The 21,492-nt window shown below is 42.2% G+C and overlaps 1 protein-coding gene across 2 annotated transcripts in view; it reads left to right on the forward strand.

Annotated features, from left to right (window-relative positions):
• Nucleotides 1-21,492, forward strand: part of SIPA1L2 (signal induced proliferation associated 1 like 2) — a 149,752-nt gene that overhangs the window by 47,703 nt on the left and 80,557 nt on the right. Inside the window, exon 2 of one of the 2 annotated variants that reach the window (XM_040967996.1) lies at nt 6,270-7,997. In XM_040967996.1, the coding sequence (XP_040823930.1) occupies nt 6,524-7,997 (1,474 nt within the window). In that variant the 5' untranslated portion in view covers nt 6,270-6,523. Of the gene's footprint in view, nt 1-6,266; nt 7,998-21,492 lie in introns of those variants that run through there. The other variant, XM_040967997.1, reaches the window with a different exon arrangement.

Below are 21,492 nucleotides of genomic sequence, written 5' to 3' on the forward strand. Positions count from 1 at the left end.
AACCATGGGGTTAGGATATATGTCAGCACAGTGCTATGGAGTGCTCCGGTGTATAATCACTGCAGTTTACGTAAATGTGAGTGACAGCTAAGTGTCAGGCATGACTAAGTGGAAATATGAAAGACCAGGACTCCTCTAAAACGGGCCTTACTACTATGTATGAGAAGAGCCATCTAAGAACCCCGCCTAACACCCCAATACTCCTTTGATCTGGCTGTCTTACTCACCCTGAGGGACAAGTCACTGCAATGTAAATTAATAATATGAGATTTACCTTGAAACTGAATCCTTCAGCCACTTTTTTGCTTTTTCCAAATGACCTGCTATACTCCCATGGCGAAAAAAAAAATCCTTAACTATACCCAGGGGACGTTACTTGATGCATTCCTCCAAATAGAAAAAGTGAATTGACTTGAAAAGTTAATTGATCTTCCACCAGTGTGAACTTCCCATCAGGAAAAGGTTTTGTTCCCCACCCTAAGTGATAGTTTACCCCTGTGCTATCAAACCAGAAAAAAAAAGAGTTCTGGTTACTTTTATGTTCTCATTTTTATGTCCAAAACTATCGTGGGTACTACCCCAGTTATTCAGAATGAAATGTCCAATAACCGATTTCCATTTCCAACTGTAACAAAACTTACCAGTCAAAAATGTTATTATTGAAATTTCATATTATTTTATAACCATTATAATTTAATAGCAAGACGTTTTTCAAGACACTTCATATCCTTGATGGGGGTAGTCTGTCTGATAGCAAGGTGAGCTCATGAATTGTTTCACAGCAATTTAGTCATAACATCACTTAACATCACACTGAGTGTCTCTGGTCACGTTGGTCCTCTTGTACATGTGTCTCTGGTGCTCATACCTCAGGCTCTTCTGTTGTCTTTTTTGTCCACAGATGAGTTGGTAAAAGTGGGGTCAGTTTGTTCCTCTTATTTCTTGCCTAATTACATAGGTTAGTATTCGAGCTGATGGAATACTAGTAGAGAAAATAAGCGTTTTTACTGTAGTTACATTTGCATATAAATCTGCTATGTAATTTTCACCTTTTTTTTTTCTTGAATGGGGCTCATCATTTGTGCATTTGGTAGTTTTTCAGTCCATTTACCTTAGCTTCAGTCCTGATAAGTGTCTCAATTATAATATTGGTCTTAAACGTTCACTAATGTCTAATGAAAAACTTTGAAAAGCATCCTATTTAAAGACAATTATGCTTAACATATGATGTTCTCCATCTTTTAAAACCCTGGAAAATTATTAGTAGAACCAATCAGATAAAAATAGATTCTTCTTTCAGACGCTGAAACTCTTTCATGTATCTTACAGTTGTTGGTTGTTGCATTCACTATCTTCTTCACTTGATGTCACCCTCTACCTGCCAGGTCACACAGGTTTCCATTGTTTCTTAAAGTGCTCATGGAGAGCTGGGACAATTATTGATTTTTGATGAGCAGTGAAAGTGATAGAATCTGATAAAATATAATAATTATTGGAAACGATAGCACTACTTCTGGAGGAAGAATACCATGGCTTTTTTGGTGCCCCACTGTGTGTGTGCCACTGTAAAACTACCCTAAGCCAATTTCACAATGTCTTTGAAGGTTGAGATGGTAGTAAGGTCCCAAAAAATAAGATGGAAAGTAGACTCCCAATGTTCATGAAAAAGAACAAAGTGGGCAGGGGTGGAGTGTAACTGCACCCTCTGTAGGTTCATTTCTACTGTGGATGTGGAGCAGAGTGCCTTGTTGACCAGGCTCTTTGACTGGGTGGTTTCTGTGTGACATTTGGTTGGGAGGTTCATGGGCAGGCATCCAGAGCTCCAGGTGAGCGGCTCTCAATGCAAAGAGCTCTGCAGACAACTGTTCTGCTCAGCTCAGAAGGGGGCACAGACTGGTGGCACAACTGGCTGTTTAAGTATCCTTGTTGCTTACCATGTTTGGGAATAGCCTTTAACCTCAGAGAGGAAGCTGCTGAAATGTTTTGAAGGTGAAGTATGACATTCTTTGCCGTCTCTACAATTACCAGACGTGTCTGTAGTCACCACATTGGTCTGCCGTGGGATGTTGGGGGTAGGAAACACTTCAGAGTGAGATAGTAGTGAATCTGTGTTCCTGGTAACCAGCTGTGAGGATTGGAGACGATGTCTTGAAGCAGATAAGTACCCTGCAGAATGTTGGCAGCACCTGTAATGACCATGTTTCTGAAAGGTGAATTTCTTGTGTGATTACAGTATATTTTGTAAACGCAAGAATTTTAAAATTTAAATATTATATTATGGAGAGTTATTGTCTAATGTATCTATTTAGTCATTTAGCAGTTGATTTACTAATACCTGTTGAACATCTACCACATACTAGAAACTGGTGCATATTGCTGGTGAAATGGGTGAGCCAAACAAACTTAGTTCTGGACTACAGAATTTGTTCTTAAGTTATATTGAAGGTCAGACAGTGCGGGTTCACACGCTGTGGGGGCTGGGCCAGACTCAAGCCAGAAGCTCCAGTTAGATCTCCCACATAGATGGGAGGGTCCCAAATTCTTGAACTGTTTATTATCTCATGCGCCCTGCTGTGCACGTCAGCAGGAAACTGCATGTGAAAGTGAGGTTGGGTGTGGACCTAGGCACTGTGTATGACATGTGGGCTTCCCCAAGCAACCACCAAACCAAATACCCACTCCACAGAATTTTCTGCTAGGAGAGGTCCTCACAGATAGAAGCAGGAAGTCATAAAAGGGGTGGCTGGAAGTAGAGCATGCCATGCAGGTATCCTGGGCTGGGGAGGACCAGTGTGATGGGGATTAGTGGACACATCAGCCCAGGCATTTGACAAAGGCTTTGCTGCACTTGGAGTTTAGCTTTTTAACCTTGGTGACAAACCTAATAATAAACGAAGTGAAAATCCACCGATTGTTAATTTCATCTGTTATTTGTTGACTCTGTCTTCTACTTCTTCAAGAGATCCATTGAATAAACATTTTCTGGTTTTAATATTGTCTGTTGAACAACGAGGAAGTTTGAACTGTATGGGATGTGAATGTACAGAAGACAGATTTTTTTCCACAAGGCATCTGAACCCAGTAAATGTTTACAGCTTCATACTTACAATTAGTTTTTCCCAGACTAATTACTTAGTGTGTGTCTTACCTTTTCTAATTCTGGTTTTAATATTTTATAGTTTCTCTATTTTCTGCTTGTCTTAATTGGTGGCTTAAGTTCAAGAGCTTCCCTGCAGGATGTGACAAAAGGGTTACAGGTGTGAGAAGATGCTGGCTCCTGTAAGTCTGGTGAGGGCCAGGGTGGCGAAGCTGGCAGTCTGTGAGTCTCTAAACTGTGCTTCTGGTCTTGGATATTTTCTTGCTCTGACTCCCCTATGTCATACAAGCACTGCTACTTAACATGTGTGCCAACATCATGGAAAAGGGAGAAAAATAGAATATGTGCTAAGTTTGTTTGTTTGGCTTTTAAAATTTCCTTATTTACTTAAGAGGCAGAGTTACAGTGAGAAATGAGGAGACAGAGAGTTTTTCTATTTACTGATTTCTATCTGCTGGTTTTCTGTCTACTGATTCACTCCCCCAAATGGCCACAAAAACAAGAGTTGGACCAATTCTAAGCCAGGAACAATTGGCTTCTTCTAGGTTTCCCAAGTGGGTGTACTATCCCTGCTGCTTTCCCAGACACATTAGTAGGGAGATGGATAAGAAACGGGGCAACCAACACTCCACTCAGCTCCCATGTGACATATCAGCACGGTAGCACTGATCCCATATCCTTTTTAACTGACATTTTATTTTATAAATAGGAATTTCAAAGCAGCGATTAAGCTGGGGTTTGGTTTGGTTTGGTTTGGTTTGTTTTTTGCACTTCATGCATTATTTATGATACAACTTTCAGTTGGTGCTGATTTTTCTTTGTCTCTTCCTATAATAACTATCAGACTTTCCATATTTTCCCATTCTTGAGTCATTTTTTGGGAATTTCTTTTCTTAGGAAATTGCTTCCTCTGAGTTTTTAGAGTTGTTGTTATAGAGTAGCTTGTTATATAATTATTTTATGCTTCATTTGTTTTCACATTTCTTAAATATGTGCTTATGTCTTCCTATTTGAATTCTTGTGCATTATTCTGACTTTCTCAAGCTTGAGAAGATGTATACCCATCTCCCTATTTCCTTACTATTTCAAAACTAGGATTTAGTTTTGTTTGGTGTTCTTTTTTCTCCCTCCCTGTAAATTCAGCTTTTTATCTGTTCTCCAGATGTACATTTTATTGCTTCATTTATTTTTTTTTAAATTTATTTGATTTTTTATTGAAAGTCAGAAATACAGAGAGGAGAGACAGACAGTCTGCTGGTTCACTCCCCCAAGTGGCTGCAATGGCTGGTGCTGAAGTAGTCTGAAGCCAGGAGCCAGAAGCTTCCTCCAGGTCTCCTATATCAGTGTAGGGCCCCAAGACTTTGAGCCATTCTCCATTGCATTCCTAGGTCACAATCAGGGAGCTGGAAGGGAAGTGGAGCAGCCAGGACATGAATTGGCACCTATATTGGATCATGGCACATGCAAGGGGAGGATTTAGCTACTAGTCTATTGGCTGGGTCCTCTCATTAAAATTTCTTAAGGCGGTGAGTTCTGCATTCCTGATGAAATTCCCAGAAGTTCTGGGTTGGTACTGGGTGCTGGGTAGGGTAGGCACTGAAAATGTATGGATGGATAACTGAAAACAAATTTTGTATTAGTGACTATTACGAATTCATGTAGTTCTTTGGCAGTTACTGAAATAACACTTGGTTCTGTGCTATTCACAACATAAGTGTCAACAGAATTTACTGGTTATGTATAAGCATAGTACAAATGACCAAAACATTTCAGTGGTGAAAGGTTAGGCAAAATGTTTTGTATTCTAGTTGTCACTGTCTAGGTTTGTAAGAACAGGTTTGATAAAACCTGAATTATACAGGAAATACCTATAATGCAGAGTCTTACTTGATCCTTTTCAGCATAATTTCTAAGTGCAAAAGTAAGATACACTCATATTTCTTACTTAAGAACTATGAGATAGTGTGTCTCCTCTTCTAGTGTGTCAGCATCTGACTGTTCATTCTCCTTTTGTTTGTCTCATCCTAAGATGTTTCCTCAATTAAGAACAGTTCTGGACATAGATAGCGTGTTGTCATGTGTAGATAACTGCCATCATCAGAAAATATAGGTCACAAGACCACCACATGCATCATTCAGAGCTCATTGGAGAGTTCTTATGCTGTGTAGCTGGTTGGGATTTTAACATTTTCCAACAGAATTGTAGTTATTTTCCAGGCTTTGGTGAAGGGTGAAGTAGATTGATTTTATTACCTTTATTACCATCTTAATTTTCAGAAGAAATGGAGTTGTTCTTTCACTCTTATACTGACAAGTGAGATAGTCTGTCGTGATTTGGGAAAATACATAATCCTAACAATGTTTTAGTCTAATTAAAGATAAAATAGAAGAAAGATATTTGTAGTCAAAGATTTTATTAGATTGAATTTCTACCAACACACAACCCTGCTGCACTGTTTATATATTTATGGGTGTTGTATTTTATCCCACACATTTGCCTGTGGCATTATGAACTAGGAAGTTGAACTCTTTCTGACACCAGATCCTTCGAGAATCCTTCCTACTTTAAGGGGGATCTCTGTAAGTTGTACTTGGATTATGTATAGTCATTGCGCACACTTCCATGCTAATGCCTGGATTGATCATTGTGCCTTGAGACATTATGAGTTTAAGCATTGTGAAAGAAAGTACAATCATACTAATGTTCAAACACATTATATGCAGGATGGCTTTATTATTCTCAGAGCTAATTTAGTCATTGAAAGGTGATAAGATTATGTGATTTAAGCCAGACTACATGAATAGTTCATGTGAGATGACACGGAAAGGCATAGTTCTTGGCTTAGAGGAACTTGGGATCAGTTAGTGAGAGAGATTGACTAGTCAGCAGTTCTGTTTGAGGTTGACCTGTGCATGTGTGTGGGGTAACAGAAGGGAGTTTTGCTCAGATATAGGATATGGACACGGCAGGAGACAGCCATGTAGGGAAGGAGGATAAGATGTATCTGAAAGAAAGAACGGAGTGACTGTACTGAGGAGGTGTGTAATTTCATGACAGCTTGGGGGAACTGGATGTGGGTAGAAATGGGACAGAAAGACTGATGATAAATCGTACTATAAAATGTATTGAGATTTAACTTTGTGAATTACTAATAGCTGTGTTCTATTGCAGGTGAAGGGAACATCCACAATCAACGTGTCTTAAGAGATGCTTTGCAAAAGAACGGACAGATACAAAGTTACATTGCAATGACTGCGAAGCAAGTTGGCTTTGGTGAAACTGCATTCTGAAGATGTTGTTTGCTTTTGGTTAAGAAAATAGACAAAGCCTTTGTATCTGCATTTATTGTTGTGTTACAAAGAACAATGTAATTAGATTTATATACATCCTTCTGAGGGGTCTGGAAGCTTCTGGCCTTGCTAGACATGAGTGACTCAAGGCAGTCACAAGAAGACAAGCACAAACTCAGCAGAGCCTCTTCAAAGTTTAAGGATTCTCCCAGAATCATGCAGTCGGATGATTATTTTGCTCGAAAATTTAAAGCCATTAACGGCAACCTGGGAGCTGCTACTTCTTTAAATGCCTCAAATTCCAGTGAGGGTGGTGGTCCAGCCAATGGTACCCCAGCTGTGCCCAAAATGGGTGTGAGGGCAAGAGTGTCCGAGTGGCCTCCTAAAAAGGACTGTTCCAAGGAGCTGACTTGCAAGACGCTGTGGGAAAGCCAGTCTCAAACCAGCTATGAAAGTGTCTCCCTCATGCACAATGGGCAGAGTGACCAGCGTGATGGGCAGCCAGAGGATCAGCTTGATGTGGACTTCGTGGAAGCCAAGTACACCATTGGAGATATCTTTGTTCATTCTCCTCAGAGGGGGCTTCACCCCATCAGGCAGAGAAGCAACAGTGATGTCACCATCAGTGACATCGATGCCGAGGATGTCTTAGACCAAAACGCAGTCAACCCCAACACTGGGGCCGCCCTGCACCGGGAGTACGGAAGCACATCGTCCATTGACAGGCAAGGCTTATCTGGTGAAAACTTCTTTGCTATGCTCCGAGGGTACCGAGTAGAAAACTATGACCACAAGGCAATGGTCCCCTTTGGGTTCCCCGAGTTTTTCCCCTGTGACCCTGCAATATCCCCCAGCCTACATGCAGCAGCACAGATCTCCAGGGGAGAATTCGTCCGCATCTCAGGGTTGGACTACATGGACAGTGCCCTCTTGATGGGCAGAGACAGGGACAAACCTTTCAAACGGAGGTTAAAATCGGAGTCAGTGGAAACGTCCCTGTTCCGAAAGCTACGGACTGTTAAAAGTGAGCATGAAACTTTCAAGTTCACATCGGAGCTGGAGGAGGGCCGCCTGGAGAGGGTCGTGCGCCCTTGGCATTGTCAGCGATGTTTTGCACATTACGATGTCCAGAGCATTTTGTTTAATATCAACGAAGCCATGGCTACAAGGGCAAATGTGGGGAAAAGAAAAAACATAACGACTGGGGCTTCTGCAGCATCCCAGACCCAGATGCCCACGGGCCAGACAGGCAATTGTGAGTCCCCCCTGGGGAGCAAGGAGGATCTCAACTCGAAAGAGAACCTGGATGCTGACGAAGGGGATGGGAAAAGTAATGACCTTGTCCTTAGCTGCCCTTACTTTAGAAACGAGACTGGCGGAGAAGGTGACAGGCGTATCGCACTCTCCCGGGCCAACTCATCCTCTTTCAGCTCCGGGGAAAGCTGTTCCTTTGAATCGTCTCTCAGCTCTCACTGCACCAACGCAGGCGTCTCAGTCTTGGAAGTGCCACGAGAAAACCAGGCCATTCACAGGGAGAAGGTCAAGAGATACATCATAGAGCACATTGACTTGGGAGCCTACTATTACCGCAAGTTCTTCTATGGGAAAGGTAAGGAAGTGCTCTGCAGGTCTGCACATGGGTCTCTGTGACCGTTTTGGCGGAGCTGGGTACAACGTTTGCTTCATGACACGGCCTTCCTTACAGGTCCACCGGGCTTGAACTTGCGGCTAACCTTGGTAGATTTTTATATCCCTTTAGGCCTTTTCTGTGTTTTGTTCCTGCCGCATTACTGTATGTGTTGGACATATTAAGTGAATTCCTGTGGAGCGAAGGCATGGATTACCATGATAGGCGAGTTCCCTTAGCATTCTGTAAATGGGCTTAAATGTTAAGATGTCAACAATTCTCTGGTATCGTTAGGTACAAAATCTGTAATGTGATGCAAGATCCATGAGTTTTACTTTTATGTCTGTCTTCAGACTTGAGGGATGTGTTCCTTGGAGGCTGTATAATTCAGACCTCAGTCTTTGAGTGTCTTTCATTTTCCCCAGAAACCACATAATGCACACTGCACACATGTGCTGGTAGAACCGTCTTACTGCCTTCCTATAGGGTACAGCTGGACCCCTCTGCCCATTCCCTGTGGGAGCTGCTTTCCAAAGCTGTGTTTTTCTGCCTACAGTGTCGCCTTTTACTCTTCTCCCCCATCCCAGGTGTAAGCTCCTAGACTAGCTGAGGAGCAGGGGTGGGCCCAGATGCACTCATTCTTTTGTCCCGAATGAGTCACAGCTATGCCATTCTGTCTCCAGAGTATTGACAAGTCATTTGGGAGGCTAGCTGTCTCTATGGAATGAGTCACAGGCTGGTGATTCTGTCCATTCAAGTCACTTTTAACAAAAACCAGGGTAAAGCCTTTTTGTTACTTTGTCTTACCAGCCATGAACTTAAAAAGAATCTGTGTGCTGGAGAAATGTTCTTGATTAAATTTAGAACTTCCTTTCCCCTGTTTTTTTTTTTTTTTTTTTTTTTTTGGCCTCAGTTCAGATTTAGCCAGTCATCTGTAGTTGTAATATGAAATCATAGAAATCAGAGAAACAGTTATGATGTTATACGTGCAAGAAAGCTAAATAAACAGAGGTGAGCTATCTGTGCTCAGTGGAACTGCAGTAACTTTACCAACAGGCACTGCTTCTTCTTTGCATTTCCTGTTCCTTCTGGATCTTAGCTCCTAATCTCACTCCTGAGTGGGTATCAGAATTACCGCTGTGACTGACCAGCAAAATCACAGCATCTTTTTTCTGCCTGCTAGTCTGTGCTGAGAAAATAACCCATGACCTTACAACTGTTCATCCAGGGGCCTCCCAAGCATAAAGCTTTGCTCATGGATAGCCTCTGGATGAATCCAAGTTTTTCTGAAATAAGAGGCAGTGGAAAATTGGGCTTTCTAATTAAAGTTGTTTTTTTCACTAATGAAGCCATGGCTAGCAATAATGATACTAGCAATAAACACAGTCTCTTGGATTTATTATGCCCTAAAATCCTCAGGAAATTCATCATGCTGGCTAGCTGAGTTGTCTAAATAGGTTGTGATTCATCCTTCAAAATATCAAAACATATAATTCATGTGCTTCTTCATATTTATGCCAGGACTTAGTGCCAGCATCTCATTTATACTTTCTTGCACCTCTTGAGTGCATGTAGAAGGAATACCTGTTGTTCCCAGGACCAGTGGTTACCGCCACTTGATTCATCTCACCAGGCTCTGTCTGGTACATGGGGTGACTGCTGCGCCCTAGGCCCTATTAGTCTTCCTGACTGCTATTTGTTGTTTTTCTAATTCTCCACCATCACTGCCTTGTTTAGAAAACTCCTCTGTGAGTATTTTACTTCCTCCACTTTTTTGGAGGGCATCCAAAATAAAAGCAATTTGTTAACTTCCAATATAAGATAAAAACAAGCCTCAAAGAAGATTGGGAGCTTGTCTGTCCTGTGAGTGATGCAGCTCAGGGTTGCTGGCTTCCGTGGCCCCAGACTGGGCTAAGCATCTGTGAACTAGCCAGATGCCTGGGCTCCAGGACTGCTTTGCAAAGCCTGCAAAGTGGGCAAGTGGGTCCCATGGCTGCTTTTTCTTCCTGGTGCTGTGATGTTGTGCTGTGCAGCAGGAGCTGGGGGAATGAGTAGCCACTCAGAGAAGAAAAGGCTGAGCCTCATGCTCGCTTCGGCTCTCCAGTACAGCTGTGGAGCAGGCCCTGTGTTCTCCTATATTTAGCTTTTCTCTGGTAGCTCTGTGTGACTTAAAAGAAAATTGCCCACAATAGCATTTGCTGCTCCTCCTGGTCTCTGTGTAGAGTTGTTAAGGACTAGGGCAGAGAAAGCCACTGGGTGCTGGGAACCAGGGCTTGCCTGGGGCAAGGAAGGGGCAGCTGTGATGTGGGAGAGGAGACAGGCCAGCAGTGTGGCACCCTGGCTTCACCAGCAGAACCCTTTGAGCTGGAAATACAGCGCAGGTTGTGGTAGCATCCTCGTGTTTAACGGCAGACACACTGGCACAAAACATGGTGGTTTCTCAGACAGCTGATTTTTTTCTTCCTGTTTCCATTTTCTTCTTTCCCCCTTCTCCGAAGTTTTCTCTGGGAAACAGGCGCTCAGGGAACTTTTGCTACTCTTCCGAGTGGCTTTTATTTTGTTTAGAATTGAGTGTTCTGTTTGCAACTTCATCTTCAAGAGAGTTCACTGGCTCCCTAACCCTGGGTTTAAGTATAGAATTTTGCTCTTGTGGTTTACTTTTTATGGGGCAGTTAACGTGCAAGGGGCTATTCTTTATACTGAAGTAAATGCCCATGACACACAGTCGCTGACAGGTGTTTTCAGAACTCCGCAGTCTTTACAGGGGAGTGGCTCACTTGTCCAGGCATGTCAGTGTGTGCCTTCAATGCAGCCGCTTCTGTCAGGAGAATGGGGTTACTACCAGCACAGAGAATGCACGGTGCCTTCCTTCTACCAGCACGGCTGGGCCGGGAAGAGCTGCCTTGCCTCTGCGGGAGCTCTTAGTGATGGTGCCGCTTCCCTCCTGAGCTTTTCCATCTTAATGAACCAGCAAGAGGCCTGGACTTGGCCACAGTGGGTCCTGTGAGTATCAGCAAGGTCAGTTTCCCAGGTAGCAGTCTCAGCCTCCACTGGACATACCTGGACAACAGGTGCTGTGTCCAACACTGCTAGAGTTGAAACTACACTGGTCACTTGTGGGTCCTCTAGAATTAACCATTTGCCTGCTGAATCACTCAGGAGTTCTAAACCTGCTCTGTGCCCTATTCCATAACATGCAGACAGAACTGTCCCTAGGGAGCCAGTTAGTAATGCTGACCAGTTGGTAAAGCCAGAGGGCAGGATGTGGCTGATCCTTCTTGGGCAATCGGCGTTCACCAGAGCTTGGAGTGTTGGGGGAAGGCAGTGGGGACACTGAGGAAGACTGACAATTTATCCTGTTTGTTTCTTCTAGCTTGTATAAATGATGGGAATCATATGGTGATGATGATAAGGAAATGGGAAAATGTAGAGAAAGGAACAGAAATAAAGTAACCCTCTGGAGCCGTAACAACTTGATGCAGTGTGGCATCCCAGAAGGAGTCTAGGGGTGGAGAAGGACATCGGAGAAAAGGAAAGGAAATTGAATGATACACACAGTCACTAGTAGTAGTAGTAGTATATTAGTATCTGTTAACTAACTGTACCAGTTGTTCCAAAGTAATGTAAGATGTTATCCACTTGGAAGCTGAAGAAACTGCTCCTTTTGTAACTGATGGAAGTTTCAAACAAGTTTGAAATAAAATCCAAGGCATAAATTGTCATGGAACATTTTAAATGAAAATCTATTTGTTTAAAGCAGGAAGAAACAAGAACTTACCTGCAATTTTTGGAAATAACAGACATGCATGTGTTTCTTTTTGTGAACTGCGGTGGGATTCCTGTCAACAGACATGCTGTGCTTCAGTCATGTAAAACTGTCAGTTACGTGGTCTCCAGAATATTGTTCTCCAGCTTATCCAAAGGGGCAAGTGATTGTCAGGTTTTACAATTTACATTTTCTTCTGGTTTATTGAAATGCAGGAAGACTTTTTGTTTTAGTACCCACCCCCGCCTTAAATCTGTACACTAAGACCAAGCAGCCATGAAATGTGATCCAGGATATCCTTCGTGTCCAGTCCACCAAATCTTTCTCAATAAAGCCTTTATTCCCAACTCACTTTTTAGATTTTCTGTAATAAATCCAACAAGAAAAAAAAACGTTATCTTGTAGGAATGCTTTCCCAGGGAGCGGGGAGCTTGGTGGTTATATGGGGAAGGTTCTGTGGTATGTTTGAGAAGAGGCTCAGGGTGACCTTTTGTCTCTCCTCTGGCCTGGTGCTTTGAGAATCCCAGGGTTTACGAATCTGTTATGCTTCTGTGATTTTCTTTCTTCTCTATTTTGTATCAAATGAATAGGCCAGAGAACACTTCTATAATTCCTCTTTGTTGTATTAGCTTTCCAAGACTTTCCTGAGTGAAGACAGAATGGGATTCTTCTTGCAGAAACTTTCCAGGAAAAGCATTTTGAGCTGCTTCCAAGCAGAGCAGGTATCCGGCACCATGCAGGGCGCAGGGTTAGCTTTGTTAAGTCTGTTTCTGACCTGTGATGCTAGGCCTTGAGTTTTGTCCCTGCCTCGTCCCTTGCTGTGCTGTTTGAGTCCCTGAGAGTGAAGTCCCTGGAGCAGCTATAGGGACGCATAGGTCTTTCCTGCAGCTCTTTATTCTGTACCATTTCACGTTCCCCAGCTGTACACTTACAGGGTTGGGCTTGAAGGATAACAGCTCCTAGAAAGTCTGTTAACTAAACAAGTAAACCAAAGCTTCTAGAATTTATGTAGAAGCTCTCTTACCTCCCTTGACTCCAGCTTATTGTCTCTTGCTGAAGAATCATCTTTCTTTTTTTTTTTTTTTTAACGATTTGGTGAAAATGTCCATATATTTGGAGTATAGCTGGAGGTCAGCAGAAGCCTGTGGATGGCAGGTAAGGTGATATCCCTTAGATGAGGTGCACTGGTGACTTCACGTCCCACCTAAGGAGAAGGACCTTGAACAGCCTTGCTGCTCAGTTAATCACCTGCTAAATGGGATAATGCATACCTACCTGTCAGGATGGCTTACAATGGTCCATGTCCCAAAGGCTGCTCCTTACCCAAGGGCTTCTTACAAAAGAAAAGGAATGATCACACATACAACTGTATGTAAAAGGTGATACTTCACTCGGTTGAAGAGGAAGATAGACGAGATAGAGTGCCATATGGCAGAGAAGGTCCCCGGGAACGGTATCCAGGAAAGCTCCCAATCCCCAATTCCAAACACATGCATGTGAGTGTCACTAATGTGACAGTTGTCTCCAGAGCATACCTTTGCATATCAAGTAGACCTCCCTGCCCACTGAGGCATGGCTACATTTGCTTTGAATTTCATGCCTGGTAGCTTTTTTTATCTTCTGGTTTTACATAGTCATTGATGAAAATTAATAGGGAGTTGGGCACTATTAAATTCATATGGGTGAACAGAGCGCTGTCTAACAATAGTGTCTTTCTCAGACATGAATTCCTCCCTCCATGGACATAATCAACTCAGTTCTTAACTTCCCTCCCTGCCCAGTACTGGATCACAGACAGAGGTCCCATTGAGTCCCAAGGGGCTCCCAGAAGGGAGGAACTGCCCAGCTGCTTGTGGAATTCAGCGCTGTGGGTCATTTTTGCAAATAGCAACATGTGTCTGAGAACTTGTGGGCTTTCTCTCCACTAGGGGCACCCTGATGGGGCAGCGACAGTGCCTCTCCATGCCCATCCATTGTAACACTGCAGGCACTTGCAAAGAACTGGCTGCTAATTAAAATGTAGTGATCTTTTGGCCCCAAAGACCTTACGTCAGCCATTGAACACTATGAACTACTTTGTTGTTAGTTTCTTGGGCAGAAGAATGAGTACTCTTAATTTCTGTGCTGTTTGATTTATCTACCAGGTAAGTATGAGCGCTTTCTGGCATTTTTCCAACAGTAAGTTGGAAGTGAAGATCTTTAAAAAAGAAAAAAGATGTGCATGTGTATTTATTTAAAAGGCAAGGGAAAGAGATCTATCTACCAGGCATTCCTCAAGTGCCTGTGAAACCTGAGACTTGGCAGACCAAAGCCAGGAGGCTTAAATTGAGTCTGGGTCTCCCATGTGAGTGACAGAGGCCCAGGTACACGAGCCGTTGTCTGCTGCCTCCCAGGATCCACATTAGGTGAGTGGATTGGAAGAAAAGTTGGGACTCAAACCCCGCAAACACTCTAGAAGGCAGTAATGTGTGTCCCCTGTGCCAGCCTAACTGTATTACAAGTTATTTCCCTGGAAGTGAGCTCTTTGGAAGATAAAAAGAACCTGGATGCTTAGTAAAACCTTCCTTGTTCAGATCTAAATTTATGTCACTGTTTAAGCCACCTAAGGAAAAAAAAAAATAACAGCTGGGTAGCTGTTCCCTTGTCAGTCATTGCACTTCTCACCTTTTATGCAACAAGTTTTTTTTTTATCTAGTGTTTTCTTCCTGTTTTGAGAAGATACTAAAAATTGCAGTGCATTAAAGGAATCCTTTGACGGCTGTCTTGCTCTGTCAGTGTTTCACTGTTTTATTTAAAATGATGTCTTTTGAGACAACATCCTTCTGTTCAGGATTTATTTGCTCCATCGTCCTAAATTGTGTGGCATTATTTGTAATCATTGATTTTTAAATCATTGCGTGAATTTTGCCATCCTTGAGTTGCTCTCTGTGAAAGACCAGTCGAGCTAGGCCAGTTAGGTTTGACTTCTGTTAAGGCCAGACTGTGAGCCTGGGCGAGTCCATTGCCCAGGGACTCAACTAACATGTCTCCTGTGAAATAGGGAGGATAGTGGTGCCTATCATGCTGCCAGTCTTTCATGTTTTTAACTGATACTTGGGTTGAATCTGAGTCAGTGGAGCAAAAATTTACATGACAAAAATCCATTTTCCCGTGATGGTAAATTCATTGATTGTGTCCATGAAACATGTACAGAGCAGCTGAAGTTTCTTGAAGTTGTTGGATGATCTACCTACACTAAGTGGTACTGTTACAGTCATGCATGACCTAATCATGTTTAGGTAGATGACAGACTGTCTATATCATAGTAGTCCCATAAGATGCTATGCTCAGTAAAGTCATAGCTGGTTTCATTTGTCTAAATGCCTTCTGTGATGTTCACACAAAAATGAAATTGCCTGATGGTGCATTTCTCAGAATGTGTTTCTGTCTTTCAGCAACACATCACTCTGCTTTATCCAGTTACTGGACCTCTTTTCACTTCTCTTGTTTTTTAAAAGATTTATTGGTTTATTTGAGAGTCAGAGTTACAGAGACAGGAGGAGAGACAGACAGATTTCAGTCAGCTGTTCCACACCGCAGATGGTTGCGAACAGTGAGACCAGGCTGGAGCCAGGTACTTCATCTGGTTCTCCCATGTGGGTCACAGAGGCCCAAGCACTTAGGCCATCCTCCACTATTTTTCCTAGGTCAATAACAGTGAACTGAAACAGAAATAGAGAAGCCAGGATACAGATCAGTGCCCATATGGGGTTTGAAGTACCCATATGCCACTGCAGGCAGCGACTTTACTTGCCAATGCCATAGTGCCAGCTCTCTGCTTTTTCTTTTTAACTTGTGCAGAGCAGGGAGTGTGATTGAAGCAGTAGACATAATGTTGTTTGTAGGGAAAGGACACAGGCAGTGTCTGCTATGTGGGAATTCAGAGATCAGCCAGCTGCAGCCTGGGTCTTAACCGAGGTCCGCAGAGAGCTGCCTGCAGTTAAATGAACAACTTGTTGTTGAAATAGCAAAGATCTTTTAAACTATATTTTAGGGGGAAATAGCAAATATGCTTCTGCTGTGCATATTAAAGTAAAGGCCTTGAGGGCATAGCTCCAGAGTTGCTTGTGGCATTTGTGTACTTACCATTTCTGGGCATTAGAGTACTTACAAACAGTGCTGTGGCCCCCGGGTCCTAGCAGCTTTGATAAATCATGCAAGGCAGAGAGCTGTGAGTATTTCACTTTTACATTTCCAGCCTCAGGAGGCTGTTTGGAGTTGTGAACCTTATCTGTTCAGTTCATTAATGATTTACCAAAGAAACCTCCCAAGGTATCCTGGTGTTTAGAAACAGCTTTTGGGTGAGGACCTTGTGTGACTCTCCCCCCTTTTTACTTTTCTGAGATAGGCTCTTTTCCCCCTCCTATTTATTGAACAGCCAGACGTACCAGAGAGATGCACTGGCTCTCATTTCCTGTACTACAGTCTTGTCAAGCAGTTTTCTTCTGTCTTGTCCTGTTGTATTTGCATAATGTGTGGCTTTTCGTTCAGCCTCTCGACAGTCTTTTCACAGCTTCCTTTTTTGCCAAACAACAATTTCCTGTGATTCCCCCTTGAAGCAATTTTATGGAAATCATTTGCTTGGAAATGAGGACAGCCTCTGGTGGGTGTGGGTCTGCACGCACGAGGTGCTGAGCAAGGCTTGCTTGCCTCTTCCCGCAATGGGTGGGGCTTCTCTGGCTGGGTGTTAACAAGTGCATCTCCCTGAAAAGAATGCAGAATGATACCTGAAAGAACTCGTTTTCTCTTCTAGAGCCCTGGAAAAAACACAGTCTGTGTTCTTATCCTCCTGGGTTGAAGCGATGTCCTTTATCAAAGCTGGACACTGTGCTATATTGCGCAGTGGAAGAGTTTTATTTCCTGAGGAACACATCCAGGCAACCTGCTGTCTTCCTTCCTCTGTGAATCCCAAACTCAGACAGTTCCCTTGGAAAGTGGCTGTGAGGTATAAAAGTCCAATTGTGTGATGCTGGTAAACAGTTGGAACCGCCTGTGTACTTGTCTTTGAGAAGTAGGTCTCCGGGGATCAGGCAAGTAGCCTAACAGGCAAGACATCCGCATCCCATGCCAGAGGACCTATGAGCAGTTTCCCACTCGAACTTCTTGTCCTCGCAGACCCTGGGAGAAAGCAGGTGATGGGTCAGGTAGTTGGGATTCTGGGAGACCTGGTTTAAGTTCCAGGCTCCTGGGTTTGCACCCAGCCATCATAGATATTGATGAAGAGTGTCAGTGAGTGAAAGCTGTCTCCCTGTCTCATATGTCTGTTTCTCTACTTCTCAGATTAAAAAATGACACTTTTTCTTTTAAATCACAGTGTTAGTGATACAAAAGGGAAAATTGAAAATGGGCGTAATACAGGGATTAGTGCAGAAATAAGAATAAAGTAAAACTTGTTTCATTACCTTGACTGCCATCTTTGATGAAAAGATTGATACAGAAATGTGAGGTTTTTAAAGTATAATTTCTGGTACACATATTTAGTGACACACTACATAGCCATTGTTTGTTTTTTTTTGGTTTTTTGTTTTTTTCGAAAATTTAGTCTTTTTAGATGACCTTAGGTCACCATTTGAGGTTAAAGGAAATCTCCTTTAGGGATGACACAAACTAAAATGTTTTAGAATGCTGTTTACTTTATATGTACTCCTTTTTTCTTATTTGGCTTAGTTTTGTCAGTAAAATCATGCTTTTCTTCCGGGCCATTGATGACAATTATTTAGAAATATGTGTGTGTGTGTGTTGCACACATAAGCATATAGCATTAGTTTTCATTTTGTAGGAACATACTTGACACAAGCTACTTATACAGAAAAGAGGATTATTTTGCTCTCTCTTTTCACAGTTTGGGAGGTCAAGAGCATGGTTCTGGCATCTGTTTTGTCCTGGTAAGGGCCCTCTTGGCTGCATCACCTCTTCGTACATGACCATGGCAAAAGTGTGAGAAGCAAGTGATTACATCTCAAACAGGAAACTTAGAGACTTAGGGTTTAGGTTTAATTTGGGGGGGAGGGGGAGTAACTCAGGCTCATGAACACTGCCAGTGAGTTACAGGGGAATGCCTTTATTTCATTCAAGGGCAGAACTCCTAAGGCCTAAGGACCTCCTAGTGCATGCCCCCTCTCAAAATCTCACCTTCCAGTTGACCTGCCAGTGCTGCCATGTTGAGGATGAGACTTCCTGCACATGGACGGTTGGGGGCCGCTTAATCATAGCGTAGTGCTTACTGAACGAGAGAGGCAGAATGCTAAACTCATGCAACTAACCCAAGGCAAAGGAAGTGGTAAGTAGCAAAGCCCCAATTCAGAAACCAGTCTTCACGGTTCTGAATGACTGTTTTACAGACAACATAGATTTGTGACTGCTACTTACATAGAGTGACTTGAATACATGTGTGATCTCCCCCTGCCAAAATGTCACTAAAAATGAAAGTGAAGCAATAAAATTGGGTATAGTGCCACAAAAGAAAAAGAAGAGCTGGAGAGAATTCACAGAAACAGGGACAGCCAGAACAGGTGGAAGAGCAAGAGCAGTCAGCAAGTGGGAGAAAGCTGCCATTCTGCCACCCCTGGTGTCGGTAATGCTGTGTAGTGGGAGGACTAGGACACTTCATGAAAGCTGGGATGAAGTGAACATCAACGCAGTGCAGTGCTCAACGCCTTCCCTGCTTGCAGCTGAATCCCTCTGGATAGCAGACTGGAAGAGCCTTCCCAGGGACACTGACTCAAAAGAAAAGTTTACCTATCTTGGCAGCTGGCCTCTTCCTGATCCGTTGAATAATAAATGGAATTTAAAATGTGGTGGACCATTGAAGACAGATCACACAATTAAGGACAATCTAAATCAGTTGCTTCAAAATGATCAAGCTTATAATTTAATAGCCTGTGTATGTGATTATATTATTATAAAATACTAACATACTAAGACTGAATATAAAGAAACATGGATAACTTCTACAGAGAGCTACAAGAGCATTGTCAAGAACCAGCGGAAGGGGCATATTGTGCCATGAATGATACTATTGAAAATGTGAAAGAATTCAAAAGAGTTGTTTTCTGATAATAGAATTAATCATTAAGGAGGGAATAATAGCTTGTTTTCTTGAAGCCAAGGAAGAGCAGTTTTTGGCTTTTTAAAAATTAGGTACATTTATTTCTGGGTTTAAAATCGAGTAGATGGCCTTGGTGACATGGTCTTGGACTGCATGGATAACACTGTGCTGATGTTTGCTCCACTTACAGAATCCAGAGTGTATGATTCTTTTCTAATATCACCTCCTATACTGCACTCAGGTTTTTTTGAAGCAGGTTCTGTGTCATATTCAATATTGTTTCCTGGGAATTCAGTAGTTTCTGGCACACCATTGAAACATGTCCCCTGCCTACTGTCAGAATTAATTACTTGAAATGAACTAAATATGTGTAGTATAGGTTAAATACTGGTCTCCATAGGTGTCCCAAGTCCTCCCTGGATGGGAATAGAGACTTGCAGGTGTAGTTAAGGGTGTTGGGATGAAGATGTTATTCTGGATAATACAGGTGGGGCAGTAATGAGCAGCAGTCACAGGGTCCTCCTAAGAGGAAAGAGAAGTGATCCTTGCTGACCTTGAAGATAAGAAAGAAATTCAAGGAGTGTGTGTCTAGAAACCGGGAAAGGAAAGGGGTTGGGTTTTCCTCTGGAGCTTCCCAAGGACCTGGGTGTTTGTCTATGGGATCTGACTTAGGACTTAAGCTCGCTAGAGCTGTGCAACAGTAAGGCAATAATGAAATAATGATATACCTGGTAGCCTTATGCAAACAATTAACTTTTAATGTCTGGTTTTCACTGAATTTTTAAAGAAACAATAATCACATCACAACCAAGTGCTTCTGGTCAGCTCTCTTTAAGCCAGGGAATTTTAAAAAATGTTTAATTTCACAAGAGTTGTTTATATTTGTAAGATATTTGGTCATCAGCACACAATATATCTAAGGAATGTTTCTCTCATTAAAATAAAAAGGCATGTTTCCTGTTTCCTTTTATGTAATTCTGAGATGATACAAAATCAATATTTCACCTTTCAGCTCCTGAAATAGTTTACTTGCTGCTTCTAGCCCTGACTGGCTCTGGGGGGAAATATTGTCAGAATTAATCTCATTTGATTTTCAAGCTATAAAGCAGTGAATGATTGGCCTTTTCAGGACCTGGCCAGTATTCATTAGGGTTTGGCTTATGTTCGTTCTCAGTGATCCAGACTCTGTTTTCCTTTCTTGACTTCGTCTTAACTTTTTCTATACCTCTTCTTACTCCAACCATTGTGGCAGAGCATTTCAGCATATGTAAAAGTCTTTTGTGCACCCATGAGTGTTTTTCAAGCTTATAAATGTTCTTTATATTGTGATTCTTTTAATCTGAGAGAGAAGCTTGGCGATAAGCAGTAAGGTGGCATTCAAAAGGGATAAATGTGGTGTCATGCATTTAAAGTGGACTAAAAAAAGAGGTGCATTAACAAATAATTAAACAATACTTGTTTGCATATATCATCTGCTCTGCATAACTTACGGGTACAGTGGGGCTGCTAAAAATAGATAAAATTTTAGGCTGCATTAAAACATTTGAGTATTTCCTCCAATTATGTATGGATTGGAACATGTCTGGTATTAAATTTGGGTAATTTCAGAGAAACACTTAAAATGTTTGGAGGTTGCCATGATGAAGGCAGCTACTGAAAAGAAAACTTCTGGAAAGAAGTCTTATCAGTCCAGAGGGAATAGCTCATAAAATAGTAAAATTTCCATTTCTGGAGGGGTTCAAGTGAAAGTATCTACTTCATAAGTAGGGCTATTTTCTGGAAGGTTCTTTTTCTCCACTGCTGCAACAATGACTGGCAGTTATTACCATATATATGAATGAGAGTCTTAACTCATTGCCATCTCTTACAAAGAATATCCTGGTGGATTTCTATGTTGAAATGACTCTTACCAGGAGATTGTGATTTTCAGTATTTTTCTTGACTTATTTGAGAGACAGAGGGAGCCCACTAGTTCAATCAACTGCTGGTTTATTCCCCCAAATACTCAAAATAGCTGGAGCTGGTGCTAGGGCTGGGGCTGAAACCAAGAGCTGGAAACTCAATGCAGGGCTTCTACACAGTTTCAGGAAACCCACCACCACTGCCTCCCATGGTCTACATTAGCAGGGAGCTGATGGCAAGAGCTGGCACTTGAATGTGGGACACAGGCATCTTCAACACATAGGCAAAATCTCCAGCCCAGATGGAGAATTTTTTTTGTGGAGAGGGGGGATGATTCAGCTCTACCATCAATAATTTATGTGAAAAAAAAATTTACTAGCTGATAATGTAGTAAAACTAACTTGTTGGAATTGTAGATAGAATTTGACCTGAATAAGCTAATGAGCTTTTATGTATTTCATGTTGATAAATTTCACTTTAAATTCCAGGTGTTTTAATGATAAAATGAAAGGGTAATCTTGGCCATTCCACCAATGACCTAAATTAATTTAACTGTGGCTGCTCTGGCTAACCCCTGTGCTCTTTGTTCAAAGATCACTTCCCCTAAGAGTAGGAAGCTTTTCAACAAGGATCTTACAATTAGCCCTTTTCCTCTTATGAGAGTTGCCAAGAATGGCAAGTGACCCTTTCTAATGGTGTTCGTCTCATGTAACAGTCAAGTC

Source organism: Ochotona curzoniae, unplaced genomic scaffold (assembly GCF_017591425.1).
Source record: "Ochotona curzoniae isolate NIBS_2020 unplaced genomic scaffold, NIBS_Ocur_1.0 scaffold_4683, whole genome shotgun sequence".
Taxonomy (NCBI): domain Eukaryota; kingdom Metazoa; phylum Chordata; class Mammalia; order Lagomorpha; family Ochotonidae; genus Ochotona; species Ochotona curzoniae.